At 51.6% G+C, this 10,600-nt stretch overlaps 2 protein-coding genes across 2 annotated transcripts; one reads left to right on the forward strand and one right to left on the reverse strand.

Moving 5' to 3' along the window:
• The first annotated feature begins 113 nt into the window (after positions 1 to 113).
• On the forward strand, positions 114 to 1,970 carry LOC103641986 (GDSL esterase/lipase At4g16230). The gene is made up of 5 exons (XM_008665290.1): positions 114 to 381; positions 471 to 616; positions 730 to 990; positions 1,080 to 1,353; positions 1,512 to 1,970. Exons 1-5 carry the CDS (start codon positions 114 to 116, stop codon positions 1,736 to 1,738), a joined length of 1,176 nt encoding a protein of 391 aa, XP_008663512.1. The 3' UTR covers positions 1,739 to 1,970.
• A 2,217-nt stretch (positions 1,971 to 4,187) lies between these two features.
• LOC103641987 (mechanosensitive ion channel protein 5) lies at positions 4,188 to 8,278 on the reverse strand. Its single transcript, XM_008665291.4, has 5 exons — positions 5,820 to 8,278; positions 5,579 to 5,702; positions 5,165 to 5,458; positions 4,853 to 5,055; positions 4,188 to 4,775 (listed from the first exon to the last, which is right to left on the reverse strand). Exons 1-5 carry the CDS (start codon positions 7,736 to 7,738, stop codon positions 4,490 to 4,492), a joined length of 2,826 nt encoding a protein of 941 aa, XP_008663513.1. The 5' UTR covers positions 7,739 to 8,278; the 3' UTR covers positions 4,188 to 4,489.
• Between the last annotated feature and the right edge of the window lie 2,322 nt (positions 8,279 to 10,600).

Raw genomic sequence — 10,600 nt, forward strand, 5'->3', positions numbered from 1 at the left:
CGTCGTCTTCGTCTATATATGCACACGAAGGCCAGCCAGCTATCGTCGTACGTGCCGTCGTCGCAGTGAGCGAGCGGGTCCCGGCCGGAGACGCCGACGCGCGCGCGCAGAGGATGGCCAGCCGCGGCGGTGCGTTCGTGCTCCTCGTCCTGTGCTCGCTGCCCGTGCTCCTCGCGCCGCAGGCGGCGGGCGCCACGATGAAGCCCCTCGTGCCGGCGATGTTCGTGTTCGGGGACTCCCTGGTGGATGTCGGCAACAACAACCACCTGCGCAAGTGCAACGACAGCTGCAAAGCCAACCACCGGCCCTACGGCGTCGACTACCCCAGCCACTCGCCGACGGGCCGCTTCAGCAACGGCTACAACATGGCGGACCAGCTAGGTACGCTATGCATGCACGTACGTACGCTATTAGCTAGTGCCTAGTGACACTGACCATGGATTTGTTCCCGGGAAACGACGGCCCAACAGCTCAGCTGCTGGGCTTCGCGGAGAGCCCGCCACCTTTGCTCTCCCTGACGAACGCGGCGAGGCTCGGTCGGCTGAAGAGCACGTGCGGCATCAACTTCGCGTCGGGAGGGTCGGGGCTCCTCCCTACAACCGGCGGCGCTTCTGTGGTACGCATGCAACGCGCTTCGATCGCTTGTTGCATCGCATTGCACATTACTGGTCGATGACGATGGACGACCGTGGCTTTCTGTGGTTGTTCTGTTTGACGACGCATGTGCAGTGCGGCGGCGAGGTGGTTTCCATGGCCGAGCAGGTCGGCAACTTCACGCGTCTCGTCCGGACGTGGGAAAGGCAGAAGCGGAGACGGCAGGCAGCAGAGGCGGCCCGCCTCGTCTCCAGGTCCCTCGTCTTCATCAGCGTCGGCAGCAACGACCTGTTCGAGTACAGCGACTTCTTCGCGGATCCTAGGAACCGGAACGCCAGCCGCAACGACGCCGCGTTTCTGCAGGGACTCGTCGCTTTTTACGCGGCCTACGTGAAGGTACGGTACGGTACGGTGCATATATACTCTCCATCGATCTGCAACGAGATGGAAGCTTATAACTTATTGGGATCACGTACTCGCTTCAGGACCTGTACGCCGCCGGGGCAACCAAGTTCAGCGTCGTGAGCCCGTCGCTGGTCGGGTGCTGCCCGTCGCAGAGGAAGGTAGCGCGGGACTCGCACGACCTGGACGAGCTGGGCTGCCTCCGCGCGGCTAACAACCTCTCCGGCCAGCTATACCTCATGATCGGCTCCATGCTGCGGAACCTCAGCCAGGAGCTGCCCGGCATGAAGTATTCCCTCGGAGACGCCATCGGCATGGCAAGATGGATATTCGCCCACGCTCGCAGGCCTCCCAACAGTAATACTCCTACATGATCTCTGCATCTGCACAGGGACGACGGTCGTCTCTCCTGCTGCATACTCCTACATGCTTTCGTCTGATGCTCATGGTCTCTCTCTTTCTCTCTCTGTGTGTGACTGTGCGTGCACTATATATATGTCTATATATACGCACAGAATTCAGTTCGATCGGCCGGCCGTGCTGCGGGTCAGGGGATTTCGGCGAGACCGGGTGCAGCAGCAACGTTGAGCTGTGCCAGAACCGGAGCAGCTTCTTCTTCTGGGACAGGTTCCATCCCACCGAGGCGGTGTCCGCGCTCACCTCGATACAGCTCTTCTGCGACAACGGGACCTTCGTCCACCCGATCAACGTGCAGCAGCTGGTGGCGTCGTCGCGGCCATGACCGTACCGGACCAACACTAATTTTAATTTGCATTGCTTGTGATTTGTGAATGCTCGTGCACCGACGATGATATGCATGGTCGTACGATATGATATCACTGCTGCTGTAATACCAATAATAACAGTAAGCGTCAGTGTGGGTGTGTGTGACAATTATTAGGAGATTGGTTTATTAGGGCTACTACACTACATAGATGCATTCTAGCTTGTGGGCGTCCAGCAGAAGGTTCTCAGGGCAGCGTGTTCGTGACCGACGACGATTCCTATATGCATTGATACCTGTCATGTTCTTCCCCAACAAAACGCTGTATATACACACACACATCTCGAACCAGTGATAGTGACTGCATTATATTGTGCTGGTTCTTTCTGTTTTAAAAACTCTGCGCGCCGCACTGGTCCTTTTCGTCAGGTAGCAAAAACCGAAGAGTGAATGAATACGGTCCACAAACTTTTGACGGATTCTCGCTCAGGCAAGATTCGGACTTTGTGGTTCAAAATTGACCCTAACAGTAACAGTTAAGGCCAAAGGCACGGTGTGCTGGGCTGGACTGGATATGACAGGACATTGAGAACGGTTGGGTGCCACTGCCATCGAATCCGCGCAGGACGGTAGTTCTATATATCTTGGGATTGGGACGGGAAAAAAAGGATCCTCAGCTGAAATTGGAAAATTGAAGTTCAACAGACTGAAGAGAAAATTAACGACTCTGAAAAGAAATGTGTAAGGACTGAACGCTGACTGAATCAAAATTGTAGAGTACGCACGAACTTAAACACAACTGAATATCTGAATTGTATAGGGATGAAAACAGCAATTATTCGGAAACTAATTTTTTTTTGTCAGTTCCCTTGATTGCGAATAATTAGGGTATAGAATCCATTATGTATATTTATATTCTTGTTTTTAGCATTGGACTCATAAAGGTTCATAAAAGGTAATTATATTTTTTTTTCAGATGATGAATATAAAATCCGGTATGGATTCAGATACAAATTCGGTAAATTTTCTATTTTTTAGCGATCAAATATTGCATAAAACAATTTATACAAAATTTTATTCTTATTTATAATAATATGCTTAACATAATAAAAGATCAACATTAAATTTTATACATAGCTATTTTAAAATATTAAATTTGTTTTAATAATTCGGATTACCACTTTCATTGCATATGATTTGCTTGAGTTGGTAGGTAATGAAATATTGACCTTGATGCGTGAAGGAGAAGCAGAGAAACATGCATGTACTTGATGTAATTGAGGGTATCATTTTTTTCCCTGTGACACTGTTAGATCTATTGCTACCTTCCGTTCGATCTTTTCCCCCTCTAATGCTGTATTCTTAACTGAATCGCTGAATCTATTTCATTGCTAAGTACTAAGGCTTATATATATTACTTTCATGCGCAGAAACAATATACTGCCCTTATATGGTATGACAAACCTGTGATGTAATCGACGGTGTTGGCTGATGTTGTTTTGAAATTGCTTTGTTCGACAAAGCTTGTGTCATGTTATAGCATCGCCATGCCTGCATTGTAGGAGATTGTACAGAAGACCCCAATAAGAGTACTTCGAACCCCAGCTTTATATATATAGTCCATTCTTCAAAATATTGCATCATGGTATCATCTGATAAGTATTTTTCCCGTCAGGATTGATAAAGTCACAGGCAGCTCAAACTACTACTTGCTGCATCTATGCACACAGGTTAGTGTTCCGACTAGCTTGCCATTTTCTAAAGAACATCTCTGTATATCCATTTTTGGTATATGGTTGTTTTTCAGCATATCGAGATTGGTTGAAAAATATTCCAGATGTTTGATTTGTTTAATTGATATCAAGGTGATGCATAAAAAAATACTCCCTCAGATCTAAATTAAAATTTGTTTTAGATTTTTAATAGATTCATACAATAGTTGATGTATGTGTTTTGCATATGTTGATATGTGTCTAAATTCATCATCATACATAGACATAAAAACTAAGTGTCAAAATGAATACTAATTTTGGACTGAGAGAGTAAAGTCTAAGGCTGCCTCCAACGGTGCCCGGGCCCCCTCCCCTTTCTTCTCGAGGGTGGCAGAGGGCAACCTGCCGATCCCTCTCCAGTTATCCGCTTTACATAAAAAGGGCATATTTCTAATATATTTTAAATTAGATTTTTTTAACGTATGTATTTAGCATAGGCTAAAATGGTACATAATTCTGTATTTAATTCATAGTTTATAGCATAAAAAATTAGTGAAAAGAGAGACGCTCTAGAAAAGAGAAAGGATTTAGAGGAAAAGAGAGGAATAATAGGTGACAAAAAAGGCGCGATATATCTGACGGTTGGTGTTTGACTGTTTTTTTAGCTGTGTTGATCTTGAACATTGTGTCCCGTCGTCAGGTCAGTTTTTATTCGGCTCACAAGAAAACAATTCTTTTGTTTCGAAACGGACATGGCATATTTTGATGTAATAACTTCAGAAGTTTAATCTTTGAAGTAAGCTAGATAATCCAACAAAGTTATTCTGTAGCAGAAGAAGTTCCCTAATTACAAGCACCAAACTACGGAGTATGGACCAACAACACAACAACTACAGGGCGGGAAGAGCAAGTGATGGCTGCAGCGACAGCAAAAACCTGTTGCATCTCATCAGCACGCTGTCACAGCTCAACACTCACTCAGGAACTACTACTACTACTACCTCTAGCAGCACAATCTCACAACAAGCCTGATGGTATCCACTATCCAGCCAAGATCTCAGTAGTTAAACGTCCATGTCGCCGGCATCCTCGAGGACTGGATGGTCGGCGCGCTCCGGACGTTGACGTCGAGCGGCAGCATCCGGTACTCGATCTCGAGGTCTCTCAAGACCTTGATCATCTCCTGGAGCAGCAGCTCCCTCCGCTCGAACCTCATCCCCATGTCGTGGAAGTTGATCGTCTGGCGGCACCAGATGGAGACCTTCAGCTTGTTCGTGTCGTCCACGTCGCGCAGGACGACCATGGAGCCAGGGTACCAGTGCTCCTTCTTGTTGTCAAGGTAACTGCAAATTTGCAAGTAGATGGTATATATGATTATTTCTGCAAATCCACACAAGGTTAGAGGGTAATCTGTACTTACTGCAATAGCCTCTCCTTCATGAGGGACAGTTTCTCCACCGGTGTTGCGACATGGACGGAGAAGTCCACCGAATCTCCCATGTCAGGGCTCCTGTAGTAATTCATGATCGGTAGCTGGGCTAACTGGCTGTTCGGGTAGTACACCTTGAGGTTGTCGTATCGGAGGAAGATCGTCGTCATGATGTTCATCTCCTCCACGACCACCTGCATGACGATGCAGATCGGGATCGGGAAGTGTGTTACAGCCAGAAATCTCAGTTGACGATTCCTGAGTGTTGATAAGACAGCGCGTTAACGGGGAATTACTGACAACCTGCATCCCGTCGACCTCGCACCGGTCGCCGACGTCGAAAGGGTGCATCACGAACAGGAACACGATCGCCTCGAAGATGGTCCTGAGCGTGTTCCCGAACATGAACACCGCCACGAGGAGCTGCGAGCTGAGCAGGACGAAGAACTTGGACGTCGCGATGCCCAGGATGAGAAGCCAGAGCGCGAGCACGATCAGCGCGACCACGACGTTGGCCATCTGGTGCAGCTTGTTCACCGCGGTCTTGGTGTCGTTGAGCGTCAGCGCAAGAGCCTTGCGCTCTCTGAACGCGTTTACCTACGGAATCCAGACGGCAGCGGTTGGAAATCTTGAGCAAGCGCCACGAAGATGTTCCTCTCTGTTTTTTTTTTCCGCCGATCGATGGATTGGATGAGGAGTCGCGTCTGAGATATTTACCACCCAGTTCTTGAGCGACCTCTTGCTGACCCTGTTGTGCTCCTGCGCTCCTTCGAAGAGATCCATCGCCTTCAGAGCTTCTTCCTGCCTCATGAAACGCATCAAATCTGACAGGTATATGTGCCTGCAACAGGTTCAGAATTCAGCACGGTTATTGGATTTATATATATATACACAAATGTGCGCTGAGAGTTTAAATTTGGAAGAGATATGCTGGTACGTAGTCAAATTCTTTTCTCACTTGGATCCAGGCTTGGCGACGTTCTGGAAGATCCTCTTGGCCGCAACCTTGGCCTCGTACTCGCTGTGTATCTCTGTCGCCAGCTCGTCCTCGCCTGTTGCATGCTTGAGCTGCTCGTCCATGGTTGTCAGCGCCCCGTACCTGACGATCTTCATCAGCCTCTTCATGCTCCACGCGGAGATGTTCTTCTGGCTGAGCTTGTGAAGCTGGTCAATCGAGATGCCGTCATCCAAATGGCGCTCGGTTTTCTGCCTATGCAGCTGCTTGCTGGCTGCTGCTGCTCCTCCTCCTCCTCGCTTGGACGCGACCGTCGTGAGGCGCCCACTCTTGGGCAGTGGCCGGGACTTGCCCGGCATCGCTGTCGCTTCGAGCTCACTGGGGATGGATGCTCCCGCGCTCTGGAGCCTCTGCACCTCAGCCATCATCCGGCTCTCGTCTACTAGCGGCGGGCCGGAGAGGGTCTCGATGACGTACTGGTTGAAGAGCGCTTCCTGGATCCTGTCGAAGTAGGAGGAGACGTGGAAGGACGAGGCGAGCACCTTTAGCAGCAGCGTCTTCACGAGGCGGATCACGGTGGCCACGAGGAGGCAGCACAGCACCTTGGTGACGTAGGGCAGCACCAGCGTGTGCGTCTCCCGCTTGGCGGCCTTGTCGAACAGGAGGTGCCAGGACACGAGCGCCACACCCAGCCAGAGCACGTTGCGCACGGCGCGGCGCACGCCGTACACGAAGTAGAGCACCTTCTTCCGCAGAAGGAAGTTGCGCTCGACGAAGAAGACTGCGATGCGGATCACCCAGCCAGAGACGAGGCGGCCGCAGATGAGCACGAACACGAGGAGCTCCCACTTCCAGAGGTGGAGCCCCGAGAGCTTCTTTACCGACAGGCTGGGTATGGTGACGCTGCAGATGAGCGCGCCCACGATGACCACCAGGCTGACCCACTCCATGATGAGAAGGCAATCCATCGTGTCGCGCTTGAAGTCCGAGGTCATGCCCTCGTCCATGAACGGGTCGTCGTCCTCATCGTCGAACGCACCTGTCTTGCCGATGGGCCCCGACTTGCCGATGAGCCCCGACTTGCCGATAAGACCCGACCGGAGCTGACCGGACTTGGGCGGCAGCCCCTTCGAGACAAATGACTTTCGGGGATCCCCCTCGTTGGCGGGGGCACTCGACGACGTCGACGGTGGCGGGGGATCCATCAGCCGAGATCGCGTCCTGCTGCGCGCCAGCAGGGAGGAACCGGTGGACGTCGACGTGCAGCGCAGCACCTCGGCAGCGTCCACGTCGATGGTGCTCTGGTTCCGGCTGTCGCCGCCGGCGCCGTAGGAGGAGGACGACGCGGACGACGTGGACGGGGACATCCGTTTCCGGGGGTCCTGGAACGAGACGCGCAGCTCCCTGGAGGCGTTGACAGACGTCGGCGCGCGTGGCGGCCTTCTCATCTCCTCCACCTCGAAGTCGGGGTCGAGGGACAGCTCGCCGCCGGCCGCCGCCTGCTTCCGGAGGAAGCTGCCGATGAGGCGGCTCGGCGGATCCTCGCCGGAGTCCCCGCCGGCCGGAGACTGCGGCGGGCGTTTCCTGAAGCTGAACGATTCGCCGGAGCCGGACGCGTCGCCTCCGACGCTGGAAGTCGACGCGCTCGACCCGGACGCAGACGGCGCGAGAATGCGCACCGCCGCGCCACCGGCCCGCGGCGTGCTGGCCGCGGAGCTGTGCCCGGACACGCCGCCGGCCGCGTGGAGGGAGACCGGCGAGTGCGGCTCGGCGTCGATCTTGACGACGACCTCCCGGCGGTCGTCGCCGCCGGGCTGGCCGGCGCGTTCCGTGTCCTGGTCGTGGTTGAAGTCGAAGGACCCTGACTGGGACGAGGCGTTGGACCCGTACGACCTGAGGCTGCTCTTCCGCTGCTGATCCATGGCCGCGGGCAGCAGTGGGCAACCCAGACGAATCAGCCGCTTGGGAACAGACCGAGGCCGGCTCGCTGGATGTTAGAGGGGGGAGTCGGTTCGGAACGCGGGGCGGCAGGCAGGCATGTGTGCACGCTCATGCATGCTCGCCGCGCCGGGTCGCGGACCGGGCGGGAGCGCGCCTGCTGCTTTGGAGCTAGCTGCAGGCCAGGCCTCAGGGGGCAGCCGGGCAGGACGCAAAGGCGCAGACGCACGCATGCACCTGCGGCGAGCGCGCTGTCCCGTCCGCGATCGGGGGCGAGCAGAAGGCAGTGGCTGTTGGCTCGCCGGTGAGCTCGGCGCGCGCGTCGTGGTGCCAGCCGGTGTTTGTTTGGCGACGGGCGCGACACGCGTTTACGGGAGCGCGGGGGAGCCTCGCGTGAGTACTTATATACTGGGGAACGGCGGGCATGCACCGGGGCCGTGGTTGGCAAGCATGCGAACGCGGTGGCCTCCGAAACCACCGGCGGCGGAGTTTAGTTGGGGCTGTGCGATCCCGCTGCTCAGCTCGGGTGGGCTATCGTCTAGCAGTGGTTATTTTTGGCCTGCTTTTATGCTCGTCTTTGTCCCTCACGTGTGTTTGAAGTTTGATTCAACCGTGGGTTTGCATCTGGTCTCGCCTAGTCGCCTTTGCTCCGGCAATCCTCGAGATACCCGTTGCCTCTAGGGATGGCAACGGATCGGATTCGGATCGGATACTGTAAATATCCGCCCACAGTCATATCCACGGTCACAGATAATATCCGTTCGTGACTATACCTGCGGGTAGAAATTCATATCCATGCCCATGCTCATCGGGTTTCGGATATCTGTCGGATATCCATTAGATGTGACAAAGAACTATTTTCAACAATTCAATAACATAATTAATCAAATTTCTTCCCAATTATCAGTTAAGATACAGCCTTGTACAGGAATACAAGAATACTACTATACTAGCTGAGCGTCTAAACCTTGTACATGTGACTAAGACAATATTCTAGTGCATAATAGCAGGAGAGTAGGAGACATGCAAATCAAAGAACATTTTTGTTTTCTAGTTATAATGTTTTATCATAAAGAAATTATATATGGAAAACATACCAGGAACCACCACTATAGTAGCTGAGGTTGAATTTTTTAGTCAATGATAGTAGAACCATATTCATCATGGCAAACAACAAAATAGATAAATTTCCAGTGTTATGGATTAGGGTTTGCTGATGCAGTGATGCCGGTGTGTACATGTGTGGGCTGGGCCGGCTCCCAGCTGGGCTGTCTACTTGTCTGGGCAAAAAAATTGAAGTATTGGTTAATTTCGGATATCCAACGGGTAACCCGCGGGTGAGGTTTAATATCCAAATCCATGCCCACTTTACCTCAGGCCGGATACGGGGCTACCCGCGAGTCGAAAAACATATCCATATCTGGATCCATCAGGTTAGATATCCGACGGATATCCGAATCCACGTATTAAATTGCCATCCCTAGTTGCCTCTAAAGGGTGTCATATGATAGATTGAAAGGGCACGGAACAGGCAAAACTCACGCGTGCTTTGGCTTAAATTCGGAGATGCCAACACTAAATTTTTCCACCAGAAAGCTGGCTCTAGGAGGCGAAAAAATTTCATTCAACGGTTGCGGACCGGTAATGGGTGGGTCTTCTCTCACAATGAAAAAGCACAAGAGCTACAAAATTTCTTCCATAATGCTTTAAACTGGCCAACCCCTAGATTTGTCGACCTTAACTAGGACAATATCTCTGACCAGCAATTTGATCTATCAAGCCTTGACGCGCCGTTCTCCGAGGAGGAAATTAAGAGAAGTATTGATCTTTTACCAGGAGATAAGGCTCCGGGACCGGACGGCTTCACTGGTGTCTTCCTTAAATCTTGTTGGACCATTATAAGGCATGATCTCATGGCTGCAGTGAATGCTTTCTATAATAATCGATGCCTCAACCTCCAACTAATCAATTCAGCCAACATCATTCTAATCCCCAAAAAAGAAGGTGCGGAGGCAGCTGGGGACTTCAGACCTATAAGCCTCATCCATTCTTTCATTAAGATTATCACCAAAACCCTGGCTCTTCGTCTGGCACCGAGAATGAATGAGTTAGTTTCACCTTGCCAAAGTGCCTTCATTCAAAAAAGGAGCATTCATGAAAACTTCCTTGCAGTTAGAAGCACTGTTAGACGCTTCTAGCGTATCAATTCGCCCACGCTATTCCTGAAGCTAGACATTTAAAAAGCATTTGACTCCGTCTGTTGGGATTACTTGATTGCCTTACTTCGCAATTTGGGATTCCCTGTGAGGTGGACTGACTGGATCGCTTCTATCCTCTCCACCTCAACATCAGAAGTGCTCGTTAACGGGGTCCCTAACCCTCCTATTCATCATGAGAGAGGTCTCAGGCAAGGCGATCCTCTCTCCCCTCTTCTGTTCGTCTTGGCGATCGACCCATTGCAAAAAATTCTAAAGATCGCTGCGGACAATGGAGCATTGAACAAGTTGGGGAATAGTTCGCCCAGCATTAGGCTCTTGCTATATGCTGATGATGCAACTTTGTTTGTTAAGCCGAAAAAGAGGATATTGAGACAATTGTCAGGTTGCTCACCTTATTTGGCGAGGCATCTGGTCTGATGACCAATTTTTATAAGTCCATGATCCTCCCAATCCGTTGCCAGGGGCTACCCCTTGATGACATTCTTAGTTGCTTTCTAGCCAGAAGAGCAACCTTCCCGATCCGGTACCTGGGCCTCCCTCTCACCCCAACTAGACTCAGGAAGGGGCACTTCCAATTTTTGGTGGACAAAGTATTGAACAAGCTGAGTAGCTGGAGTGGGAGAAACT

Source organism: Zea mays, chromosome 10, assembly GCF_902167145.1.
Source record: "Zea mays cultivar B73 chromosome 10, Zm-B73-REFERENCE-NAM-5.0, whole genome shotgun sequence".
Lineage (NCBI taxonomy): Eukaryota > Viridiplantae > Streptophyta > Magnoliopsida > Poales > Poaceae > Zea > Zea mays.

Excerpts from the sequence above, each read along its gene's own strand:
- LOC103641986 (XM_008665290.1), top strand. The coding sequence starts at position 114 with ATGGCCAGCCGCGGCGGTGCGTTCGTGCTCCTCGTCCTGTGCTCGCTG. Across the intron at positions 382-470 it reads CAACATGGCGGACCAGCTAG|CTCAGCTGCTGGGCTTCGCG; the intron begins GTACGCTATGCA and ends ACGGCCCAACAG. Across the intron at positions 617-729 it reads CAACCGGCGGCGCTTCTGTG|TGCGGCGGCGAGGTGGTTTC; the intron begins GTACGCATGCAA and ends ACGCATGTGCAG.
- LOC103641987 (XM_008665291.4), bottom strand. The coding sequence starts at position 7,738 with ATGGATCAGCAGCGGAAGAGCAGCCTCAGGTCGTACGGGTCCAACGCC. Across the intron at positions 5,056-5,164 it reads GCGAGGTCGACGGGATGCAG|GTGGTCGTGGAGGAGATGAA; the intron begins GTTGTCAGTAAT and ends ATCGTCATGCAG. Across the intron at positions 4,776-4,852 it reads ATGAAGGAGAGGCTATTGCA|TTACCTTGACAACAAGAAGG; the intron begins GTAAGTACAGAT and ends GCAAATTTGCAG.